The 24,991-nt window shown below is 53.1% G+C and overlaps 3 protein-coding genes across 16 annotated transcripts in view; 2 read left to right on the top strand and 1 right to left on the bottom strand.

Annotated features, from left to right (window-relative positions):
• Rnf121 (ring finger protein 121) overlaps positions 1–6,684 on the top strand; it is an 82,805-nt gene extending 76,121 nt beyond the window's left edge. For 2 of the 3 annotated variants that reach the window (XM_004863443.4, XM_087211861.1), the window contains exons 7-9: positions 2,860–2,993; positions 3,599–3,700; positions 5,271–6,684. In XM_004863443.4, the coding sequence (XP_004863500.1) occupies positions 2,860–2,993; positions 3,599–3,700; positions 5,271–5,391 (357 nt within the window). In that variant the 3' untranslated portion in view covers positions 5,392–6,684. Of the gene's footprint in view, positions 1–2,859; positions 2,994–3,511; positions 3,701–5,270 lie in introns of all 3 variants that reach the window. The other variant, XM_021243348.2, reaches the window with a different exon arrangement.
• Positions 6,685–8,353: 1,669 nt separating this feature from the next.
• Il18bp (interleukin 18 binding protein) lies at positions 8,354–11,019 on the top strand. The gene is given in 6 exon segments (XM_021243253.2): positions 8,354–8,368; positions 9,506–9,611; positions 9,614–9,787; positions 10,394–10,517; positions 10,606–10,760; positions 10,763–11,019. Coding segments are annotated over 6 exon segments (654 nt in total). The 3' UTR covers positions 10,843–11,019.
• A 1,013-nt stretch (positions 11,020–12,032) lies between these two features.
• Positions 12,033–24,991, bottom strand: part of Numa1 (nuclear mitotic apparatus protein 1) — a 67,379-nt gene continuing 54,420 nt past the window's right edge. For 10 of the 12 annotated variants that reach the window (XM_004863312.4, XM_021243345.2, XM_087211853.1 and 7 more), the window contains 13 exons: positions 21,525–24,896; positions 21,040–21,081; positions 19,513–19,581; positions 18,055–18,174; positions 17,749–17,967; positions 17,486–17,643; positions 15,963–16,209; positions 14,879–15,107; positions 14,175–14,311; positions 13,637–13,813; positions 13,312–13,425; positions 12,996–13,193; positions 12,033–12,750 (listed from right to left, as the gene is read on the bottom strand). In XM_004863312.4, the coding sequence (XP_004863369.1) occupies positions 12,739–12,750; positions 12,996–13,193; positions 13,312–13,425; positions 13,637–13,813; positions 14,175–14,311; positions 14,879–15,107; positions 15,963–16,209; positions 17,486–17,643; positions 17,749–17,967; positions 18,055–18,174; positions 19,513–19,581; positions 21,040–21,081; positions 21,525–24,896 (5,094 nt within the window). In that variant the 3' untranslated portion in view covers positions 12,033–12,738. The remainder of the gene's footprint in view (positions 12,751–12,995; positions 13,194–13,311; positions 13,426–13,636; positions 13,814–14,174; positions 14,312–14,878; positions 15,108–15,962; positions 16,210–17,485; positions 17,644–17,748; positions 17,968–18,054; positions 18,175–19,512; positions 19,582–21,039; positions 21,082–21,524; positions 24,897–24,991) is intronic. The other 2 variants (XM_087211856.1, XM_021243346.2) reach the window with 1 other exon arrangement.

Here is a 24,991-nt window from a genome sequence, read left to right on the forward strand (position 1 = left end):
TGTGTGGTTTCTTTGGCCATGAGGTTGCAAGGGTCTGACTGACTTGACAGGCTTAGCTGGTGACCTTGCTGAACAATTCATGGGATTTAACCCTGCTTGTGTATTGTCACATTGGCCTTGGGGAGGCAGTGATTCTGGAAACCAGGGTCCTACAGACATTTTCAGTGCCTCATCCAAGTCCCTTCTGATCTTGAGTCCTTTGTCCCAGTGTCCTGGGGCAGAACTCTGTTTTTTTTTTTGGTACCGGGGATCAAACTCGGGACCTTGCACTTGCAAGGCAGCTGCTGGAACCTCTGAGCTAAATCCCGGGCCCATGGGGGCAGAACTCCGGCATAAATTGAGGCAAAGCTGTTCCTCAGAACTCCAACCCACCTCCTAAGTTGGGATGTTCCTATCTTTTCACTGCTGAAACTCTGGGCCAGAGTGAGAGCCCTGCTCCTGTGCTTCCCAATTACCCAGGGAGTCAGTGCCAAAGCCAGACCCAGACCCTTCTATGTGTTCGGTTGATGTCCCTAGGAATTCTACACCAGAACAAGGTCCAGAAAAGCCTTTGTTTAACCTTTCTCTCCGTGCCCAATTTCCTCATTTATTGACTCATTAAGTGCGAGCAAATGCGTCTGCAAGCAGTCACAGCTTCCATTCTTAGTTGATAGTGGTGAGTGTTTCCTGAGGAGTAAAACAGCCCTGTTGAACTTTGTAGTGATGGATCCCTCAAGGCTGCCGCGTTAAGATGCCAGCTCGGGAGAGGTACTTACTGTGTGTAGAATCCACAGGTCTGGGCCCCACCCTCTGACTCTAGCTATCTTTCAATCACCTTTTGTACTTTTGTAAAACAAATCAGAACCTCATGGCTGACTGGCTTTCAGGGAGCACAGCACAGTGGCTGATTTCTGCAGCTTCAGCAAATGTTCATGGAGGACCTTGGCCAGTGGGCCAGTGGGCCAGTGGGTAGGACTTGGGCAGGAGTCAGAGTCTGGATTCTTTCCTTTTCTGGGCTTTGGTTTCCCCAGAGATGGGGTGTCTCTAATATTCTGGGATAATAAGTGAGCTCACCTTGAGCTCCTTATGGTTTTTCAAGCAGGTGGAGGCAGAAAGCTCTTTTTGTGGAATTTTATCAGTGTGGTATCTGCCTTCTACCCTTGATGGCTCTTGGAATTGGGCAGCAAGTTTTGTTTCTGTGTGTGATTTTTGGTTTTGTGTGTGGCCTGAAACTTGTAATCCTGACTCGGCCTCCTGTGTGCTGGGATTATAGGCATGCACCACCACGGCCAGTTTGTTTCTATTTTTGCTTGTTTTTGGTTTTTTTTTTACTACCGGGGATCAAACTCCGGTCCTTGCGCTTGCGTAGCAGGTGGCAAAACCACTGAGCTAAATCCCCGGCCCATTTTGCTTGTTTTTTAAGAGGGCAAGGCAGACTTTATTCAAAAGGAGTCATGGCAATGAGGTCATACAGTAGGGGAGAGAGATTGGACTCAACTCCTTGGGTAGCAGTTCTGATGCACACACACTCACCTAAACCCCCAAGGAAAAGAGGCTTGAAATTTTCTAAGACTTGTTTTTTCATTACATATACGTGTGTGTGTGTGTGCGTGCGTGTGCACACGCACGTGTTCATGTAGCCCTTAGGTATTTACCAATAAAACACAAAGACGAGATGCAAAGTAGAATTTCCTTTTAGATCATGGAATTAGTTATCCATTATAGTTAACCATAGTATGAAATAGGCTTTAATCTAAAAGTAATACATATTCATTAAGAAACACTTAAACACAGAAAAGAAAAAAAAAGCGATCATTTTCGGACTGAGGGAGTAGTTCACTGGTAAAGTGCTTGACTAGCATGTGCAAGCCTCTGCCTCACCACTACCAAAAAAATTCGTTTATAATCCCACTATGAAAACAGCGCCAGTATAAAAATTCTGACATAGTTCCTTGTGATCTTTTCTTTGTACATATTTGGCCTCATCTTTATGTATTGTACCAATCATACAATGCATCCAATTTTATACCCTACTTTTAGTACTTAATTTTGTTTGTTTGCATGCTTTGTTTTTGTAGTGCTAGTTATTGAACCCAGCATCTTGCTGCTAATTTTTTTGTTGTTTACAGTTCAACAACTGCCTGGTTTGTAGTGGATGAACACTCTACCACCAAGTTACTGTTAGCCTTGTCATTTACGTGTCTGTTTAGTTATTGTTTTCACATCTTTTTGGTATATACCTAGGAATAGAACTATGATATGATAATTCTGTTTAACTTTTAAAGGAAATGCCAAAACCTTTGCTTTTGTAATTATAAATAATGTTTAAATGAATATGTGTGCAGCAAGCATTTTTGACATTTCCATTTATTTCTTTAAATTCCTTGAAGTGAAATTAATGGATTAAAGGGTGTGACAGTTTGGGACATCCTGCCAAATGTTACCCAAAAGGGCTGAACTTCCTTTGCTGCTGCCACAAATGTCTGAAAATGCTCTTGTCACCAGACTAACATCATACCCAGTATTTCATTGGAGAATGATGTTGTCCATCTCTGATGGAACCAGTTTGGCCACAGAATGGCTTACCTGGCATAGCTCCTGATCATTGGTTCTGAGAAGTTTGCCCTTTCTTTGCTCTTGTACCTGGACTGACTCAGCCCAGCCTTCAGATCCTGTGACATCTAACTTCCCATCCTGTCTCTGGTCCGTCCGCTTTCTGCCCATCTACCCAGTAAAGATGAATTTCACTGGTCTTATAAAAGATGTCCTCTAATTCCCCCTGTCACTGTGAATGCTCTCCAGAAGACTGCAGGCCTCTCTGATGCCTTCCCACTCAAGCAGTTCTCATAGCTTTTGCTGTCTTTCCCTTCTGTTCTCCAGTTCTACAGTGAGTCAGGCATGCCTACCAAACACCTTTCTGACAGCGTGTGTGCCGTGTGTGGGCAGCAAATCTTTGTGGACGTCAGCGAAGAGGGCATCATCGAAAACACGTACAGGCTGTCCTGCAATCATGTGTATCCTGCTTTCAGTACCCAGGCCACATCTGTCCTATGACTGCATTAATCAGGGAGGGAAGGGATTGGTTGTGAACCTAGGTGTGCCACCCAGACCTTTGAGTGAAAGAGAGCCACTCGAGGGCAGGAAAGCTGGAGCCCTGTGTGTGTAAACAGTGGCTACAAATTGCCTAGGTCACAGAGAACCCACGGCTGTAGCTAGTGAAGCTGTGCTAGCTGACCCAAGGGTGGATGTCACAGGGGAAAAAGATCCCGGAGGGGAATGGATTCCCTTAGTTTAGAATCAAATCCCCTGTTCTGAGTAATGGTTCTAAAATTTATCATGTATTTACTCAGCTGCCATTCCATACCTGTGTTGGGAGATCCACGTGTTATCTCCATTCTGCCCTGTAACAGCTCCATAATATGCAAATCATTATCCTCACTTCACATGTGAAGAAACAGGTTCTGAGAAAAGTGATTTGCTCAAAATTACAAGGTTGAGAAGAAATGAAGCCAGGATTTGAACCTTTCTCCAGATCTGGCCTACAAGCACCTTGCAGATCAGCATGGGGCTGAAATGTCATCCTCGCTTCTCACCATTTCCCTTGATGCATGGTGCTCAGATTCCACGAGTTCTGTATCCGCGGCTGGTGCATTGTGGGAAAGAAGCAGACATGTCCCTACTGCAAAGAGAAAGTAGACCTGAAGAGGATGTTCAGCAATCCGTATCCTTTGTTTGGCTCATTGTTGGGAGTGGGTGGAGAGAAAAAACTACTGACCAGTGTGACCCTGTATCTGAGCCTCTTGGGGCCCTCCCTCTTACTCCCAACTTGGAACATGTCTGCCATTCAGCTTGGCTTCTGTTCTGGGGAAATTGTGGGTGTGACATAGGACTAGAAACTCAACTTCCCTTCATAAATTGATAGGAATAGCAGCTACCATTTTCTCTTTGATTACTGTATGTGGCTGGCACTCTGTTAAGTATTTCACTTATATCTACTCATTTGATTCCCTAGCAACTTTATGACCTGGATAATACCCTCATTTTACAAATGAAACAGTTTAGAGTCTGGGAATCTTGTTTAAGGTTAACTAATAGCTGGGCCCAGGATATAGCTCAGAGGGCCAGGATTTAGCTCAGTGGCACTGTGCCTGCCTGGCAAGTGCAAGGTCCTGAGTTCTATTCCCAGTACCAAAAAACCAAACAAACAAGATTAACTAATAGGTGATATCTTACCCATGACATACAGCGAGAGAGCAGCTCTGCATGAGCCGGGCCTGCAAGGCATACACATAGGTGAGGGACCCCTTGGCTCCATCCACTTTCAGTGCAGGACAGTGCTCCTCTGAGCTACCACTTCCTGCCCAGCCAGCCCACACCATTCTCTTCCTCCTTACAACCTGTCTGTTAGGAAGTCCCCACTTCCTGTGAGGTCCAAGTCCCAGCATTCTCCCGTCTTCTTTCCAAGCTGCCCTTTCTCCACAGTTCCTGTCCCTTTTTTCTATACACTAGCTGGGCTGTACAGGGGACATTGTGTTCCTAGTGCACTCCCACATCCCTGAACAGGAAATTCTGGCCTTCTACCCTTTCACATTTCCTGCTTGATTCCTCTAGGGCCTGATTCAAGGACAATTACAATTCCATGGCCAAGCTAAGGCTTGGGCTTCCCTTAGCTCTCAGACAACAGAGCCAGGCTGATCTTTTTGATGCTCTGGAAGGGTCACCCACAGCTTCAGGGGCTTGTCCCTGAGCTTCCCTCAGAGATGACATCTCCAAGACTACCTCCAGAGCAACTTAGCCTCAGTAGGATCTAGTGCTTAGTGCTCTGGATGGCACCTCCTTAGAGCCTTTGCCAGGGGAGATCCCCTTGTGATTAGCCCTTTGTCCCTGTTCCCTTTAGGCTCTGACTCCAGATCAATCCCTTTCTTGACAGAAAGCCATCAGTTCTGGACACATTTACAGGGTATCTAAATTCCAAGCTATGTCTCCTCACACTTGCTGGCCCATCCTAGAGAAAGTATCACATGAGGCCCTGTGATGCTGGTCACAGAGAGCTCTTTCACCCCATGTCTTTCCTGTCTGTCATATCAGTCCCGGCTTTTTCCCCTGTTTTCTGGGGTCAGCCCTTCGTCCCACAAGGAGTGCTGAAGAGAGGCTGGGTAGCTGTCTTTCCTGAAGGCTGTTGAGCTGTTGGAAAGTATGGGCAGACCTAGGAGGGTCTGGGAACCCCTTCCCAGTGCTAGACAAACTCAGCAGCTCTTGGACATAGCCTCTGATCCTTAACACCCTGACAGCTGGGAGAGGCCTCACGTCATGTATGGGCAGCTGCTGGACTGGCTTCGATACTTGGTAGCCTGGCAGCCTGTTATCATTGGCCTGGTGCAGGGCATCAACTACATCCTGGGCCTGGAGTAGTTGGGAAGTTGCATCAATGGAGAACCCACCCCACCCACTATGGACCTCAGGGCGCTCTCCTCCCTGCCCACAAAGACCTCCTGGGTGGAAAAGACTCAAAAGGGTGCTTGGGCCACTCAGGACCCCCCTGGCTGTGTCCAGCGTGGGGAGGGATGTGATGGAGAGCCAGCAGTGGGGCTGTCAGCAGTGGGGGGATTTTTAAAAGAAAACTATTTTGATGAATATATTTAAAAAAAACCACCTTTTTTATTGTGGAACATAGGAGTTGCCCCCCTCCAGGCCTCACCCTGCCTGACAGGTTGGGAGCAGAGCCTTGAGATTTTTGGTTTAAAGGAGCCTTCTCACCTTTGGTTGAGAGCACTGGTGGGTTCTCAGGTAGCTGGGGGCCTCAGCACACCCACCCCCCTTCTTTCCCTCTGCAGGGCTCAAGCTTAGGCCACCCCATTTGGAAGAGCTGAGGAACTCAAGACTAGTGGCACAGTTGAGCACTGAGGGATGAGGTATCTTCCCCTCCACCCCATCTGGGGTATAGGATGAGTGTTGTCTGTCTCCCCAGGAGACACTGTCCAGGAGCTAAAGGCTGGGTGAGGCAAGTGGCAGCTTCATCAGTGACTTTTTCATCAAGGGAAGTCCTGGGGCCTCGATGTGTTTGGGACAACTGGAAGAATCAGCAACATGGGAAATCTGCCCCTGAGCAGGGCTGGGGTCAGCCAAGAATAGAGACCATCTATATATAGTTGAGCTGAGGAGACAACTTTTAGCAGCAATGACTGAGAGAGAGCCTGTTGTGAAAGCTGATCCTTTGGCCTGAAAGTGGTGATGTGCCAAAGGTCACTGCCATATCACTTCCTTCTTGAAAGGGTGACGAGGAATGTTTGTGTGTGCACATGCGTGTGCATACATGTGCATGCATAGCAGAAGAACTGGCTATGACAGATGTCTATTTCTCCCAGTCAGCAGACAGCTTGCCTTTGAAGCTAGTAGGGTATTCTCAGCCTAGGAGGTATCCGTGTGTGAATGTCATCATTCCTGGGCTCTCTCTGCCCCTCACAACAGGAATGGTGGATGTGTGGGAAGGAGGATAAGGCCTAGGTGAATACAGGTTCTAAAAAGGGGCTTCCAGGCAGGCCTCAGCCTTGGTCCTGGGAGTTTTGAAGTGGGAGGGCTGTGGGCACTGGGTTCCTAGGGAATCGGGTCCAACAGGGTCTACCCCTTCAAGGACAGAGAACCAAGCAGGGTCTTGTCACTCTCATCTGAATAAAGCTCCATGAGCTGGGTTGGAAAGCTGAACAACATCTTGCTTCTCTTCTTTCCACCTTTCTTTTGGGTCCCCAGGGTTGTATTGCCTCTACTGCCCCTGTCTGAGAGCTGGGGCCTGGAGGTGACTGCCACTGCCTTTCCACTGTTCCCTCCCAGCATTCCTGGGAGTGGTGGAAGGCCAGGGATGAGGGGCTCTGGGGCCATCACTGGGCTGGCCAGTGCCCTGCCACCCCCACCCTCCTCAGTGTACTCAGCCACAGCTTCCCTGCCCATGGTACCTCACGGCTCTTGCCACCTGTGGGCCCTTCCTCAGGAAGGAGAATCGGGACTGGGCAAAGGGGCTAGAGATCATCCTTCCTTTCACTTCTGTCTCCCCATCCCCATGTGAGGCTCGTGAGAAGCTGAGGCCAAGGCTGTTTTTTTCATACTTAGAAGTTCTCAGTCCACAACCTTGCAGTGGCCCACCTCTGGTCTCATTTACACTCTGTGGTAGTCCTAGCTCCTCCCCTGCCACCCCACCCACTCCCCAATGGACTGTGGCTCAGAAACCCTTGCCTCGCCTCCGGGCTTAACTCCTAGAAATACTGGGGTTCCTAGGGAGTTTCCCCTGCAACCTAGGAGCCTCAGGTGGGAGGAGAGGGAGGAACAGAGAGGACCAGAAATGTGAACTAGACACCTAGAGAACAGGATGTAACTTTTAGGCTCTTCTTTGTGTCTAAATTTCTAATGCATCCACTAAGCCCAGTCTATCTCCTGGCCTCCCTGGCTCTCATCACCAGCTCTGCTCTTCTGATAACAAAAGGCACAAACCAGGGCCAGGGATTTAGCTCAGTGGTTCCACCGCCTGCCTTTCAAGTTCAAGGTCCCGAATTTGATCCCCAGTACCAAAAAGAGCACAAACCAGACACACAGCTCTTGTCCAGATACCAAGAGTGAGCTCTGCCTAGTCCTGCTCAGTAACCAGAGTAACGTGTTTATGTTGCCTCTGAGGTGCTGGAGCCAGTGCTGGGTCACTGCAGCTTCTCTAAGCAGCTCCTTCCTATCCTTTTAGGGGCCCTTTCAGCTTGTGTTAAGATCTCAGCTGAGAGGTCTTGCAAATGGGGTGGGAAAGTGCTGTTGGTGTATTTCCTGTGGGATGGCACATGGGACTAGACACAGCTCCACTGAGCTTGAGAGCCCCCAGAAGCGAGCTTCTCAAAAGTAGGGCTCTTCGGGATTTCTTGGGAGCTAGAAAGTGGGAGTCTAGACCTACTAGTGACCCCTAGACCTGTAGCTCTGGCCAAAGCAGCTAGGACAAGACAAGTGGGAAGGGTTTGTAGGTATGATGGTGGCTGTTGGGCGACGCAGTTTATTTGGGGCCTTGGGGCTGGGGAGAGTAGGGAGTGTGAGGAAGGCCAGGATATCGATGAGCTGGTGTGGCCCTGAGCCTCAGATGGTCACGGTGATCCAGCTTTGGGTCCCTCGTGCCTAGGAATGTTGTCTCCTTGTCAGTATGAATGTGAAAGGAGCAGAGAGAGAGGCCTGCTCACATGGGAAACGGGCAGCTTTGAAAACTGGAGGACGACATCAGGTCTGATCCTTGGCCAAGACAAAATTGCTCTTTGATAGACACATCTAGTTCATACCCTAGGTGTCTGAGGGGCGGGGGAGATAAAAGATCCCAGTTTGGCATGTGGAGATGAAGGGCCTGGGAGTTAACAGGATGGTTCTGGCCACTGTGAGCATCAACTGAAGAGGATGCAGCAGCTGCCCTGTCAGTGTCTGCTCTGAATTCCCCGGTTAGAACAAAAGTGAAAGTGAGCCAGGCATGGTGACACAAGCCTGCAATCTCAAGCTACTCCAGAGGTTGAAGCAGGGGGATTGCAAGTTTGACGCCAGCCTGGGTAACTTAGTGAGATCCTGTCCCAAAACTTAAATGAGGGGTAGGGATGTATCTCAACTGAGACCCTGTTTCAAAATAAAAAATGAGGGCTGGGGCTGTAGCTTGGTGGTAGAATGCTTGCCTAATGTGTGAGGCCCTGGGCTCAATCCTGGGGTGGGGGTGGGGGGCCTAAAAATGAAAATGATGAGATGAGAAGTGGTCAGTACTTTCCCAGGAGTTTGCTGTATCCTGCCCTTCCCAGAACAAGCTCTGCCCAGTGGAGAGAGCATCACCTTCCTATATAATTAAGTAAGCCCCTGGCCCTCCCTTGGGCCGGTTTCCCGGCCTTAATGAAGGGGTAAGATTGGATGAGGTAGCCATTATATTAGTAAGACCTGGGGCATGCAAGATTGTAGATCTAGCCTGTGCCAGAGGCCTGTCCTCTGAGACTTGATGTGACATACAGACAGAATAAACATAAGTGCCTGGCAGCCCACTGAGTGTTCAGATGTCTGGGGCAGCTGTGGGATTTATAGGAAGGAGGAGTTACTGAGAAAATGGTAAGAGTAGTTGGTCTCCCCTTTCTCAGGCTGAGAGGAAGTCAAGTCACAGATATATAGAGCCAGGCCTGCCAGCTCCTGACACATGTATCCTGACCGTGGGACAGAACTGGACACCAGGTGGGACGTGGGGCTGTGCGTGGTGGGGTGGTGGGGTCTGTGAACAGAATGGAGTAATGGGTAGCTCTGCCTTCACCCCGGGTGAGCTCAGCAGTGTGCTATGCGTTAGCCCTCTCACTACTTTATCTTCCTGTGCTCCAGCAGGGAGCAGAAGCACCAGCTGTGGAGGGCCTGGCACTGGGGAACCTGAGCCCCGCCCTGTGAAGCAAACACTGGCTCCTTTCCCAGGTCCTCTGTGGGCTCAGGGGCCTCTGTCCCCTGATTCCTGCCCAGTGCCCAGGAACCTCTGGGCTGGAGTTATACTCTTAACTAGGCAGCAACAGTATCTGCTCAAGATAAAAGCACTGCCAGGCAACTCAGTCACCGGCTGACCTCTGTGACTGTCCTTTTCTCAGACTCCTCCTCTTTGTGGGTCCTGCTTCCCACACCGTCACTCTCCTGGCCAGAGCCACACCTACATCTCAGATCATCATAGCTGCCACTGCCTCAGCTGCGATCTCAAAAGACCCCTGCCCCTCCTCACCCCCAGCGCTCCCAACAACTGAGCCATGCCCAGCATTGGAGGTGATCTAGCCAGAGGTGGAAATGCCACTGAGTAAGGAGCAATTATGATGGGAGCCCAGGAGGACACTGGTCAGGGGCTGGGTTGTGGGCCCAGAGGGTCAAGGTTGAGTTGACTCTGAAGTGAACCTCCCACCTGCCATGCATCAGCTACCAGGCCAGTTGGCTGAGTGCTCTCTTCACCCCCGTCAACCCAGTATCATGGGTGTGGACTCAGGACCCAGTTCCCAAGTTGATACCTATCAAAGGAAACTCAAACCTGAGAGGTGGCCAGAGGACATCTGAGGGCCTTGGTGACCCTCTCCCCAGAGCCTGCCTGTCCTCAGGCCATCTTGGGAACATCAGGCTGCTCACACTGCCCTTTGGCCTGGGCTTCTAGAATCAGAGCACTACAAAAGGTTATCCCGAGGAAAAGGTTCAGAAGCTGAATCATCACATGAACCAAGGAGATTTCCCCTAATTCCCTGTGCTCAGGGCTCAGGCCTCTCTGTACTTTCCACCTAACAGACTCCTGCCTGGGTGGAGTATCCAGGTGGTACTCTAGGCTCCTGGTTCTTTCAACTGTGGGGAGCTGGTGGGTGAGCAGGGCAGCAGGGAGGGCACGTTCTAGAGTAGGGCTAACAGCCTTGTGTGTCCTCAGATGAAACACTGACCTTGTCCTGTATGGTCTGCAGCCACTTCCCTCACCTCAGCATCCTCTATTGGCTGGGCAATGGCTCCCTCATTGAGCACCTCCCAGGCCAGCTGAGGGAGTGCAGCACCAGGTGAGGGTCCTAGCCGGACCAGTATACCAGTGTACCAGTGGGAGGAAGGCCTTGCCCTACAGCCCTCACTTTTCCTTCCCTACTCCAGCCAGGAGCGTGGGAGCACAAGCACCTGGCTGTGGAAGGCCTTGGTGCTGAAGGAGCTGAGCCCTGCCCTTCGAAGCACCAATTATTCCTGTGTATTTGCAGGCCCTGGTCAGGTTGCCCAGGGTCACGTCCTCCTGGCCCAGCTCTGGGTGAGAAACAGAGGGGAGGCCTCCAGAAACAAGAGCAGCTCAGCTTCTGTGTAGGAGAAAAGGGTGGACTCTGCCAGGACAGCCACTAAGCTAATGCCCACCACTGCCTAAGGCCAGCCTGAGGTCCAAGCAAAAAAGAACTTCAGACTCTGGCAGGGGAGGCATGGCCTGGATGAAAGCGACCAGATGTCCCACCACTCTTGGCTCTGAATCCTCTGTCCTCAAGTCCCCAGGATGGGCTGAGGATAAGCCTGCCCTCTCAACAAGCCCTGCCTTCCAGCCACAGCCCAGGGTCCCTGCTGCCCACATCAGCAGGGTCAAGTCAGCACAAGCCAGCAAAAGCATGACCCCGGCCAGAGCCTGGGTCCTACCCACCTGGAGGGGGAGGTCTCCGACAGCCATAGGCTGTGCAGGCAAGCAGCCCCTTCCCATCTGCCTAGAAAAATTTAACTGCCCTTCAGTGCTGCACCCTCTTGCCCGCCCTTCTACTTGTGCCATTAACTCTTCTAAAGCCCTACGTTTTTTTGGTACTGGGGATCAAGCTTGGGTCCTTGCGCTTGCACAGCAGGCGGTGAAACCACTGAGCTAAATCCTCGGCCCTAAAGCCCTACTCTTGTCACACTGCTATCTTGCTCAGAAACCTTAAGACCTGTCAGTGCCTTAGCCCAGCATGCACAGGCCCTGCCTATATTCCCAGCATGACTATCCAGAGGGCTGCAAAGATCCTTCCTTATTCCTAGACAGCTCTTACTTCCTCACCATCCCACCAGGTGAGCCCGGAAGGCTGGGTGAAGAGACATCTACACTCTGCACTAACTCACGTTGTACAGTTTTTCTCACTGAAATGAATTGTCCCAGAGAAAGGAGCAGCGGCTGCTTCTGATCCCTAAGTGTACCTGTCATTCTCAACGGGGCCTGCAGTGAGCCCTCATAAAGGATTCATCAGAGGCATGTGGGTATCTGCTCAGTCATTTAGGCCTCAGTTCCTCTCACAGGAGGGAGGGAGGGAGGAGGGAGGACAGTACAGGATTGCCACTTAACAGCCAAAGATGAACCAGATTCAGAGGAACTCAGGTTCTTTAAAAAAACAGAACAGCAGCCCACAATTCTCAAGAACTGAGGCCAGAAATGGAAGGTGGGAAGATCCTGGAGGAAAAATGGTCCCCAAAGTAAAGGATGAGAGAAGCAAGGTGGTCTAAACATCTCCTCAGGGATAAAGATAGGCTTAAAAGACCCTAGATTTCCCACCGTTTCCTGTACAGATCAGGCAGGTCAACACTCCAGGGAGAAAAATAGACTTTATTTACAAGTAATAACATTTTAGAAAAGATCCATCCCCAGCCCTTAAAAACCTTCCCATTACTCCAAATCCCACCCCAGTGCAGTTCTGGGGAAGGTGGGGTATGAGCTGCTATTGAAGGCTGCCCCTCCTGCCCCAGAGATCCAGGACCTGTCTGTCCTACCATCTTCTGGGCAGCTGTATCCTTAGGTGGAGGGGAGCAGATGGGACAGGGGCTCACATCAGGTTGTGCCCAATCCTGGGCTGCAAGAGCAAGGGCCTCTGCTAGGCCAAGCCACCAGCTGCAGGAACTGGAGCCTGCTCCTCCAGTGGTCCCTTCTAGATCCAGAGGCTGAGAGGAAGACTGGCTGGGCCCAAGGATCCAGCCACTCATAGCCAGCCTCAAATCTGGTTATGATGGAGAAGTAAGTGACTTAGCTCCAAGGTAAGATCAGGAGACAAGGGAGGGAGAGGGTCCCATACTGTCCAAGTTCCAAGCCTCTTGGGCCAGCTCTGGAACGTGCCAGAGAAGGCGCCAGTGAAGGTCCAGGTACCAGGCCAGGGTGTGGGTAGGCATCACTGTCTCTAGGGGTTTGGCCACCATTGGCCTGGAAGCTGAGAGAAGGCACTGAGAGGAACAGAAGGAAAGGGACCAGGCGAGGTCAACACTGGGAACACAGGTGGAGCCTCTCACTGCTACTGGCCCTTAGTGCTTTGCCTGGAAGAGACAAGACAGTCACATGGCTCGGTAATACCTAAGCATCTCTGGGTGCTCTCAGTGGGAATAGGGTCACCTGTCTCCTCTCTAATAATAAGCTGCTAACCAGTCAAGGGAACACCTCCTTGTCACTCCCCCAACCTCCAGTGGCCTGGCTGGCCTGCCTTGGATGCCGCCCTATGGGTGATCTGGGGGGACCCATGCTTTCACTGGGTTTCCCTTTCCCTTCCCTGCAGGGCCCCTACCTTGCCCCGGGCCCGAGGAGTGGTGGTGGCGGCACTGGCTGTGGAGGTGGCAATGCGTGGAGAGCGGCGAGTTCCACTTCGGGTGTTGGGGGAGGCTTTGGCTGGGGCCTTCTTTGAGACCCCTCGCCGAAGAAGACTACTCCCCAGCTTCTTAGGTGTGTTGAGGATGCTGAAAGCCATTGACTGGCGCCGATCAGCCTGGGGAGTGAAGGCGTCTCAGTGAGAAGTCCACTATCTTTCCAAGCCACTATCTTCTCCATGCTGCTCCAGGGCTCTACCAGGAAGGCTCCTTTGCTCCCTTCCACCCCAGCCTAACCTGCTTAGCGGCTGAAACTGCTTTCTTCTGGGTCTCAGTAGTGCTCTGTTTGCGCCCTTCATGTCGGTCCCGGGGAGTTATAGGCCGTGGGAAACAGCTGGTGGCCTTCTTAGACTATGGGGAAGAAGACATCACATCCCAAGCCATGTGCCTTGGCTTCTCAGAGCTGAGTGGGCTTACAGTCAATCTCTGCCCTCCCCAACTCAGCCACAAGCCTCCCTTCCCCACAGTCCTATCCCCTCACAGCCCTTGGAGACAAACTTTCCCACTTCTCAGGCTTGTGAGCTGGCACTGTGCTGGATAAAACACACCAACAGTCACCCACCTCGGGGGTGCCAGGACCCTGGTGGGTCTCTGAGGACACCCGTTTACGCTGCTGCCGGGTGGTGATACCAGCACCCTCAGCAATCTGGCCTGGCTGCATGCTGGCTCGACGCAGAGTCTCCTGAGGGTCTCCGGTTTTCATCTCCTCATCTGTGATGGTGGCCAGGCCAAGGGAGGGCTGTATGGGTGGAAGCAGCAGTCAGCAGACCCCTGCTGTATGGACATGGAACAGGAACCAGCTGCCTGAGGTCTCCCCTCATACCTGACACTTGGAGCAGGTGGACCCTTCCTACCTTAAGAGGCCTCCCTTCGTAGTCTCTTCTCTACCTACACCCTGAACAAATGGCCAGGAGTCCTGAGCACACTTCTCTCAAGCTACTGAGCTCCTAAAGCTGCTGACTATTTCACCTGGAAGTGTGCGGTCCCCCTGCCCAGCAGACACTAGTGCTCAGGCTCCATCAGCAGTGGCAGTGAGGTGAGAAGCCAAGGGAGGAAGGGACCCAGTACCGGAGGCCCTGCACAGTGACCCCAGGCCTCACCCTTGACTCCAGGGGATAGCAGGTCTTCAAGTGTGGGGGGCATACTCGGTTGCGCTGCTGCAGCTCTGCAATCCGGTTCCAGTCGTCCAGCTGCTCAGGCTCATCCTGGCAAGTGCCCATGTAGAAGCTGTTCCTTCCTGGGGACGGCAGGGGTGTTGGAACAAGTGGGACTGGAACTGGCATACTGCCCACTGGCCCTAGGATCTTGCCAGAATTTGCTGCCAACGTTGCCTTCCTCTTAACCCAGGCTTGTAGCAGTCCTGCTCTGATTCAGTGCTGCAGGGACAGCAGTGGGGCACACAGACTGTTTCTATCATGAAGACTCCTAACAGCTATCTCCCAGCAGAGCTCATATACCAAGCGAAGTACAATACCTTACGTACTTGCTGAGGGCTGGTGGTGCCCCACACCAAGAGAATCTAATTGAGAGCCAGGAAGCAATGTAGGGAGCCATTCCAGCATCCCCTCACCACCAGAGAACTGACAGGTGTTACCATGCCGGGCATCTCAGGCCCCTTACAAGTATCCTGGGTTAAAGTTTCTCAGCACAGCCCTAGAAGGACAGGCCCTGAGGCTACAGGGAAGGGAATGGGTGTGCTGGTGCAGGAAGCCCGCTCAGACTTTTAAAAGGTTGCCTCTCCTCTGTGCCAGGATCCATTCCACTCAAATTTCTGGGTGTAGTTAAGTCCCTACGGTTCCCTCACCTGGTGGCGCTCCACTGGACACCCCCGCCTGGGAGCGGCGAGTAGAGCTTCGAGTGGTGGGCCGATAGCCAGGCAGGCTGAGCAGAGCCGAATTGCCATCATCTGGAGAGCCCAGGCGGGCTAGAGACTGGGTAGAGGAAGTGGCTCGAAGGCCGGCCTGAGAAGCAGGGGCAGACCGAGTGCTATAGAAAGATGAATTGGCGCTGTCTGGCTCCTCCACATCTAGCTTCTGGAAGACAGAAGGAGTTGTTGCAGGGGATAGGGAGTCCTGACAGTATAAGGCCACCTCTCAACCATCCCCCCACAACACACATAATCACTGAGGCCCCCAGCATGGGTGCATGTGGTGGGCGAGGGTCCCGAGCTTGCTCATCTCCAGATGGGGCCTTATTGCCAGAAGCCCTCACAGGGTGCTATGGTTGTCAAGACTCTTCTATTTTGTTCATTAAGTCCATTAACACTTTGAGGGAGGAAAGGTAGAGTTAGCTCATTTCAGGGGTGACCTGTAGAGAAGTGAGGTGACTAACCCCAAGTCACACAGCTAGGAAGTGGCTGAGCTGGAGCTAGAACCCATGTCTCCTAAGCTAAACAGGCTTGGCCACAGCCTCCACTCCCTAGTCCCACGTTCCTGAGGTCCCAGCCATCTTCCACAATTTCTCCAGCTTTCTCGTAGCAGAGGCACCCTGCACAGAGAGGCCCTCTATGCTGCAGCAAAGCACCTCTTTCCTCTCCTTCTCTACCTCCCAGAGATAAAAACAAGGGCAGGAACCCTAAGCCTGGCATTAGTCTGCTAGGGGGCTGGGCTGCAACTTCCCCTATTCAACCCTTCAGCCTGCACAGAACCAGCACCATGCAAGGGAGGATACCAGCCTTCCGGTCAGAAGATGGGCAAATTCCAGCCCTGCCCTTTCCTACAGAAAAGGCCCTAAGAAAGTCACTGGCTTTCTCAAGATCTCACCTTTCTCATCTGTACCACATGACTGGCTGGTCATCCCTGCACGTACTCGAGGACCCGATGGAAAGACTCCTTTGAGAGGAGGAAGTGTACATTCCTGCCCTAGAGCCCCACTCCCAGCAACCTGACCTTGGTCATGGTGATGTTGATGATTTGCGTGGTACGCCTTCGAGCAGAGCGCGTCTTTCGGCCTGAGTCCAGGAAGGGTTCCCCCAGGGAGTCCAGACTGCTCTCCAGGGGGGCTGGGCCCCGAGCAGGGATGGGGGTGAAGTAGAGACTCTCCAAGGATTCTACCTTGGGGGGCAGGCGCTGGGAGATGGGTGAGGCTGGCTCTCCGGGGACACTGGTGCCATCTGGCTGAGTACGAGGCAGCTTGCTGTAGAAAGGAAACTTGCTGAAGTAAGGTCACTGGGGCTAGTGGCATTTTGTCTATCCCTCTGTGGCAAAGTGACCATTTCCTATAGTTATTACACGCAGCTGCAGTCAAACACCCCATCTCTGATTTTCCTAAGAGCCCTTAAGCTGGGCTTCTTTACCAGTCCCTGCTCTCCAGGCAGTATCCTGTAGCGTGGACATTTCCCCTAATGAACAGGCCACAAACTAAGGCCATCCTTCTGTTCCTCTTCCTACATCTCTTATTTCAGTAAGTGGGTGTCCCCTTGCAGGCTTCCCAAGACTGGAACACGGGTGTGGGCATAATCTGACCTTTCCCAGCCAAGCCCACTCCAATCAGCACAGCTGAGCAGCACTCCTAGCCACACCCTTCCAGGTGCCTGTGTCCATCAGGCAGCCTCATCGCCTCACCTAGTCTTGGAATGGCACCCAAGAGAGGTGGCAGAGGGGTGGCAAGCAAGGACTTAGGCCAGGCTGCCGAGATCCAAACCCCAGCTCCACCACTCTGCCTCAGTCCCATCTATTAAAGGAGATATAATAAGCAGAACCTACTTCAGAGGGTCATTGGGTGGAAATGAAGTAGTTATAAGAGCTGTAAGTGCTTAGAACACTGACACATAAGTGCAATGTTAAGTATTTAATAAACACAATATATGGGTTTTCAGTCTTAACTTTCACACTGGCTATCAGAAAAATCCTTCTAGAATGCAAATCCAGCCACATACTCCTTAATTTCAATCCTTCTAATGTTCCTCAGTGCCTTTAAGATAAGTTTAAAGGCAGCCTCCAAGCATCATCTAGGCAGTCTCTGGGCCCTGGGGTCCTCCCTCCCAGACTCCTGTTCCAGCCCAGCCAGGCTCCTCAGCCACTACTCACACTGCACCACCTGCCCACCTGGCACACACACTTTCAGGTTCTTTCAAGACTCAGCAGGACCGACAGTCTGTGCCCAGCCTTTCCTGACCACTCCCTTCCTTTTACTCCCACTTTGCCCTCACTAAAACCCTGCCATCACACCTGTAACATTTCTTTATTCTGCTCTAAGAATAAACTTCCAGGGCCAGGGATTTAGCTCAGTGGTGCCCACGCCTGGCTCGAAAGGCCAAAGTCCCGAGTTTGATCCCTGGTACCAAAAAGAATAAACTTCCAGGAGGCAAAGGGCCTACATTTGACTTACCCTCCTAGCCCAGTGCCTACAGTACAGCCTGCTCAATAGCAGGCACTCAGTGAGTAACTCAGGGCGGGGGAGGCCTCCTGACCTGGTGATACTGAGTGGGGTCCCCTCTTCACAGCTCAGATCAAGGCTGTCGATACTCAAGTCCAGCTGGGGTTTAGCCTGGGGTTCGCGGCTCTTTAATGCATCAGACGCCACCTGGAATTTACCCAGCTCTCGAAGCTGCTGGTCTGCATGGGCAACCTGGGAAGGAGTAGAGGAAAGCCTAAGGCAGGGGTGGCTCAGAGAGGAGGGCACAGTGGTCCAACAGAGCAGGGCTGAGGCCCATCTGTTCAGTCAGGTGCTTACCTGTGCCTCCAGGCTGCGAACCTGGGCAGTGAGATGGCGGCAGGTCTGCTCAGCCTCCTTGGTCTTCAGCCCAGCCTGCTGCAGCTCCTGGCCCAGCCGTTCAGCTTCAGCCCGCAGCTCCTTATTCTCCTTCTGCAGCTGCTCGAGGCCCTGCAGCTGCTCCTGCAACTCTTGGTTCTGCTGTTTTTTGGCATCATAATGGGTCTTGGCTTTCTCCATCTGTATGGGTAGATAGGTGGTAGGTGGGGCAGAACCTGTAGGGCAGGCAGGATGAGGGACAGATTGGGCTGTTGCTGGGCTAATTACCTGCACCTTGTAGTGCTCAGCTGCCTGCTCCTTCTGGCTCAACTGCACCTGCAGCTCATTCAGCTGGGTCTGGAGGCGCTGTGCCTCCTGCTGGCTCTCACCCCCCTGGGCCTGGAAAGCCTGAGAAGGACAAAGAGGGAGTTCTGGCTGGCTGCTCCACCCAAAGCACTAACCTGCCCTAGCCACATGGGCCCCACAGGGGTTCCAGACTCCTGCATATTCTCTCTTAGGATGCTCAGGATCCCCACCCCTCAAAACACTCACTCAACCATAGTCCCCTGAAACAGCACACACCCTCCATGTCTTTCTGCGGATGCTCTCCTGACAGGCTCATGCCATCTGCTAGCTCTGACTGATAGGACAGCCCTGTCTTTGAATCCAGGCCCAACTGTCTCATTCTCTCCAGGTGCACATTTCCCCCTCAGAGGAAGAGAAGCTGATCCTCAGGGAACATCTGGACACAGATCATGGTGCCAGGCATGTGAGCTCTGTGACCAGGAACTTGTCTCTCCTCCAGACCACTTTGTGAAGTAATTTTCTCCTCATTTCAGAGATGAAGAAACGGAGTTCAGAGCTGTAAGCAAACTGACCAAAGTCATGGTGTCTATGGCAGAGTAAGACTAGAACTTGGTCTGCCTAACTCCAAAGCTGGCGAGGGCTTATTTATGATGCCAGCACTGCCACCTAACCAACCCTAACTCCTTAAGAGTAGCCCTGCGCCTCTGTCCCCCTACAACACTTGCAATGGCTTGCTCTGCTGTAAGACAGTAGGTAGGAACATACCACCCTTGTCTCTCCTACAGTTCCCAGCTCAGGACAAGCCCCTAAAAGGAGTGTAAGCAATGTGTTTATCATGCAGTCAGACCTGGTGCAGAGCATATGGAAAGAAAAAATTAAGCTGTAAGCTCCCACCAACACTGGGGGCCCTCCAGAGCTTCAGTGAATCCCAAAGGCACTGGTGCCCAATTCATTTGCCTGAATAAAGGCTGAAAAGCCCAGAGCTGCAAAACTATTAGCAAAGGTGACATAATGTAAAGCCTTAAAAATATTAACTGCATTACAATGTTATTGATACTCTCACCCACTGAGCCCAGACCACCTAGGTAAGTGTTATTCTGCAGAACTTTCTGGGATGTGGAACATTCACACAGCAGGGAAAATCTGGCTTGTGAACTTAAGAGCTGAATTTTTTTATATAATTTAAAGAACCCCAGGTGACTAGCTGTAGTGGATAATGAAAGACGAGAGAAGTAGAAACCTGGTCTTCCCTGAGAGCTCCCAGAATTACATGCTGGGTCTCCCAAATCATGGGCAGGCCTAAGGCCACTAGGCACACAGGATGCCCCTCCCCTTATTCCATATGCCCCATAGCCCAGGGACTTAGAGAGAGAGCACTTTCCTTCCCCATTCTCACTCTGAGGCAGCCAGAAGCCAGGCCCATCCCCCAAGTTGTCCCACCTTCAGCTTTTGCTGCTGCACCTTGCTGGCTTGGTCATAGTCAGCCAGCTTCTTACTCAGCTCTTCTACCTGGGGGGAGGAGAACAGACAGACTCAGGAGACTTTTAAGCCAGGAAGAAGTGTCCCCAGTAATCTTATAAGAGACAGCCTTTTCTCCAGCCTCTAGTTAGGGCCATACACAGATGTTGGGAGGGCCCCCGCTTGGAGCCACCAGAATCAGCAGAGCTGACTGTGGAACTGCCACCTTACCACTACCCTGCTGCAGCCACTGCTCCCTGGCCCCAACCTTTCCAGGCTGGGGGCAGGGAACGGGGAACCTAGTCTGATGTTCTAGCAGACATATTCAGTGGACATCCATCCCTCCCACCTCCCAGAAACCATCAAAGCAAAAGCCCTTACGCCCAGACCTCTTCCCAATCTCGTAGTACATTAGGGTTGGGGCTAGCAGGGTGGCCACTGTGGTTAGCATTGTGGGGACAGATTGCTGGAAGACAAGAGCAGGATCAGCACACATATTCCACACACCCCCACCTCAGTCCCAAAGAGAGGAAGAGGTGAGAGGGACAGTAACAGCCACAAGCATCCCTGGCTCTTCCAAGCATTCTGGGGCTCAGGCAGGACCAGGCAGCAGAAGAGAGAAGCAAGGGCTCCATTGCTAACTGTTTGCTTTTCAATTTGACTGTCCCCTATCACCTCTGGTTTCTTGGAAGAGGTGACAGGAAGAACGGAGGAAGCAATTCTTTCATAGGCCTGAGGGGACTGGGAAGGAAGGTGCTGGAGGGGTGATCTTTTTTTTTTTTTTTTTTTTAAGGTACCAGGGATCAAACTCAGGAACTTGAGCTTTCAAGGCAGGCAGTGGAACCACTGAGCTAAATCCCCAGCCCCTGAAGGGGTGATCTTACTAAATACCAGCTCCCTGCCATGATGTCTCAGGAGCAGAGTAAGATCCTTAAGAGAGGGAGGCAGCCAGACCGGGATCCCATCTTCTCTCAACCCTGCCCTTCTGCTCCATGCAGCGCCACACTGTGCTCTATGTTAAAGCCTCAGAAGGTGCTAGGCAGGTGTCCTGAGCCCATCACCCTCCCTAGCCTGAGAGTTGCCTTACACACTGCCTCTGTGGCCTCAATAAATCCATACTCTGTGGAAAGAGGCCACTGTCATAATCCAGGCCCACAAGGAACTCTGCTGTTCCTCTTAATAGCATATCCTGTACTAGAAACAGGACTTGGAAAGTTTTGGAATTGCAAGGATTGTCTGTCACTGTGCTACTCCTGGTCCCTGACAGGCAGACAAGAGAAAGTACAGAACGGTGGAGAGGCCGACCTGGGATGGGTGGGATGAGGCCCAAGAGAGGGCCCAGGACACTGCATTCTTGGGCAGCCTGGGCCTGGCTTCCATGGCTCGACCCTGCCCCCTTCACAAACAGTTCACAACGGGAGCCGGTGGAGGCAAGCTGCAGCCGGGGTCATGCACCAACACTGGTCACCGCTTAAGCAGCCAGCATTTATCAAGGACCCCAGGCATTACCTTCTTAGTCTGCTCTCTCTGAAACACCTCTAGCTGCTCCACCTGTGCGTGGGGGAGGAGCAACAGAGACGGTGAGATGGGGCTGGGTCACTGCCTACTGCCAGCCTGACCTACCTGGGGCTGATACCTTCCCCAGGGACTACTGGTGGTAAGCTTTAAAATGCCAGTTCTGCTGCGTCTAGTCCTCAGCAGCTCTTGGGGTCTCCAATGCAGGTGTGCCTCTGGACTGGGCGAGCGGCTGTCACAATGCGACTCTCCAGGGACAGCCTCCAGGGAAGGAGGCGGCCACTGATATTTTCTTTAGGACAAGAAGGGCAATGGACTTGAACTGTACCAGCCACCTCTTTTTCAGCCACCCAGGGAACAAGGGGAAGCAAGCCATCACAGTGTGGGAGGAGTCTCCACCTCCTCCTTGAACACAGAGGAGCAAGGTCCCCACTTTCTCAGGTCTGATCTCTGGGGTGTGGTTGAGCTGGGCGCCTTACCTGGGCAGTGAGTTTCTGCCTCTCTTCCTGGAACCGCTGCCTCTCCTCCAGGACCTTCACCTTGGCACCCTCGTACTTGGCAGTCATTACCTCCAGCTCGTGGGTGGTGCTCTGTACTTCCTGCCGCATCTCGGCCAGACGAGTCTCAGCATCACCACGCACAGCTGCCAACTCTTGGATGTACTTCTCCCTGGCCTGGTCCAGCTCCACCTCCAGAAACTGCCGGCCAAGGTTGGCACGCTCCCCAAGCCCCCGGTTCTCCTCAGCCAGCAGGCCATGAGCCTTCTTCAGCATGCTCAGCTGCTCTGCATAGCTGGCCTTCTCTGCCCGCAGCTGCTGGGCTGCTCGCTCCTGCTCTGCCACCTTCTGCCGCAGGGGCACCAGCTCCCCAAGCTCCCGCTGGGCCCGCATCAGCTCCGTGCGCAGCCCACCAGCTGCCTGCTTGCTCTGCTCTAGCTCCTCCCTGTGGCGCTTCTCAGCAGCCACCTGCTCAGCCTGCAGCTGCTGGCAGAGGTGCTTGGCGGGCAGCAGCTCACTCACCAGGGCCTGTGTGCTGGTGTGCTCCAGCTGCAGCGCAGAGAGGGCCTGTTCCTTCTGGAAAAACTTCTCTTGCCATGCCTTCAGTTCTTGGCCCAGCTCCTCGGCTCGCTCTGCTTGCGAGGCCAGCTCCTGCCGCAGGTTCTCTGAGGCTGCACGCTGTTTCTCTACCTCCTCCCGGAGACTCTGTACCTCCTCACGAAGAGCAGAGCTGCGTTCCGCAGCTCTGGCACTGTTGCTGGCTGTCTCCATCTGGAGCAAACGCAGCCTCTCTTCCAGCTTCTGGCTCTTCTCTGACTCTGCTATAACCAGCCGCTTCAACTCCTTGCTCTCCCCCTCCTTCTCCAGGACCTGGCGGTTCAGGATGGATACTTCCTCCTCCAAGCTGCTAATGAGGCTGCCTTTCCTCACAGCCTCCTGCTGGCCCCGGGCTACCTGAGCTTTCCACTCCTCCTCAGCCTTGCTGTGGTCTTGGGCCTTGGCACGGAGGGTAGCCAACTCCCTCTGGGCTGAGGCTGAGGCAGCCTGACTGTACCCCAGCTCCCGGGCTTTCTCCTCTAACTGGCCCTGCAGAGTCTCCAACGCCCTGTCTCGCTCCACGTGGAAGGCGCGCTCCGACTCCAGGCTGCGGGCCAGGCTGTCAGCCTCCTCCTGCTGTTGCTGGCACTGCTGTTCCAGCTTGCTCACCTTTGCCCGCAATGCCTCCATCTTTCCAACAGCTTCAGACTGGGTTCCCATGCCTGAAGCATTCTCACCACTGGCCCCCCTTGCAGACTGCTGCTGCTCCTTTTCCTTCTTGGCCAGCTGTGCCTTCAGCTGCTCCACAGTCTGCAGAAGCTCCTTCAGCTCCATTCTCTGGACTGCCTCCTGTTCACAAAGCTTGCTCAGCTCCTGGTCTTTGCCCTCCTTTTCTGACAGGGCACGAGACAGGGCCTCTTGCAGGTTAGCAAACTCCGCTTGCTGTTCATTGAGAGCATTTTGCAGCCTCATCTCAAGCTCTGCTTTGGCTGCCTTCTCCAGGGCAAGGTCAGCTTCGGCCTGGCCCCGCTCCTGAGTCAGCCGTGCCACCTCCCTCTCCTGCTGCCCACGTTCCTCCTGCTGCTGGCCCTGGCTCTCCATCAGTGCTGCCCGCAGCTTCTCCAGCTCAGTGCCCATTTGCTCTGCCTCCCGCTCCATGGCCCGCAGCGCTGCCTGTGTGCTGCAGAGCTGCTGTCCCTGCTGCTCTTCCACCCACTCAGACTCTCTGTCTCTGGTCTTCGGGGGCTCCTTGAGCAGTTCGAGGGAGGCTGTCTCCTGCTGCTCACCAGCCTTGCGCACCAAGGCCTCTAGACGGGCCACCTCCTTGCTGGTGGCAGCCATCTTCTCCTGCAGGGTGGAGAGGTCATCTGCCAGCTTCTGGGCCCTATTCTCTTTCTCCTGGACCTGCTGGAGGGCTCTCGCCAGGTTCGCATGGAGCTGGGCTAGCTCACTCTGGTGCTGACCTATCTGGAGCTCACTGTGGGCCTCTATCCCTGCCATCTTCTCCTTTGTCTCCCGAAGCTCCTGGCAGGACTTCTCATACTCTTCCTTCAGGGTCGTCAACTGTTCCTGGAGGCCATATTGGGTCTCCCCTTGCTGGCTATCTTCATATCGCTTCCGCCAGGTTTTAACCTCCTTGACGAGCAGCTCAACTTCACGCTCAGCCATGTTGTTGGAGGTTCTGGCCTTTGCCAGCTCCTGCCGAAGGGCTTTAGTCTCTGCCTGATGGGTCTCTGCAAGCTGCTGTAATTGGACACCCAGCCCCCTGCGTTTAGCCTTCTCTTCTTCTAGCTCCTTCCGTTCCTGCTTATGCTGTTCTGCAAGGCTTCGGGACTCTGCCTCCATTTCAGAGATATGGTGCTGGTGCTCTTCCAGGGCAGCTGCAGCTCTGCATTTCTCCTCTTCCAGGCTGCCCTTAGTGATCTTCAAGGATTCCTCGAGGGACCAAAGCTGCTCCTGAAGCTGGGCCTTCTCCTGGGCCACCTTTTCTCTCTCAGTTGCTTTTTGCTGCTCAGCCTTCAGCCGGGCCTCTAGTGCTGCCACCTGGGTCTGGGCCTCACACTGCTCCTGGTGGGCTGCCTCAATGAGGGCATGGAGTTCCTCCACCTTTTGGCTCAGCTCTGCTTTCTCCCGCTGGGCCTGGGTCACTGAGTTCTGGGCACTGTCTTGGGCTTCATTAGCAGCCTGAAGTTGCTGCTGCAGAATCTCCAACTTGGCAGCCTTCTCCTTCTCCAATGCCTCCAGCTGCTGGCAAGCTGCATCCCGCTCCCGTAAGGAGGTTTCTTGTGCCTTGGCAGCAGTGGCCAGTTGCTGGGCGTGGTCCCGCCTGCTGGCGTCCAGCTCCCTGGCTGCCTCTTCCAACTGCTTTTCCTTCTGCTTCAGGCTGCCGCTCAACTGCTCCACCTGGTGGCGCAGGCCCTGAGAGGCCTGTTCTTGCTGCTGGAGGCTCTGTGCTAGCTGGGCCTGCTTCTTTTGTGCCTGCTGCTTCAGGCCAGCCAGTTCTTGATCCTGCTGCTGGAGGGTGGCACTGAGTGTGGTAAGCTCCGCAGTAAGCGAGGCTACCTGGGCATTCAGCTTGGCACCTTGAGCCTGAGAGGCCTGCTCCAGCTCCTCCTTGGCCTGGCTCAGGTTGGAGATGGAGCTCTGCAGGTTGGTAATCAGGCTGGCCAGCTGCTGCTTTTCTTCTTCAAAGTGGCTCCGCTCACCCAACAGTTGGGCTTCCTTCTGACCCTGCTCATTCTCCAGCATTTCCACCCTGGCTTGGAGCTGGGTGTTATTTGTAGCAAGAGTGGCTGCCTCTTGCTTCAGGCTTTCCAGCTGGTGGGATAAACAGATGGATAGGTATCAACATGATTCCTCAGTCACCACATCCTCTGGGAAGCAAGGAGACAGGAACCAACCCCAGTACACAG

This window comes from Heterocephalus glaber, unplaced genomic scaffold (genome assembly GCF_053883595.1).
Source record: "Heterocephalus glaber isolate CG9 unplaced genomic scaffold, H.glaber_assembly_v1.0 deba00001428, whole genome shotgun sequence".
Taxonomy (NCBI): Eukaryota; Metazoa; Chordata; class Mammalia; order Rodentia; family Bathyergidae; genus Heterocephalus; species Heterocephalus glaber.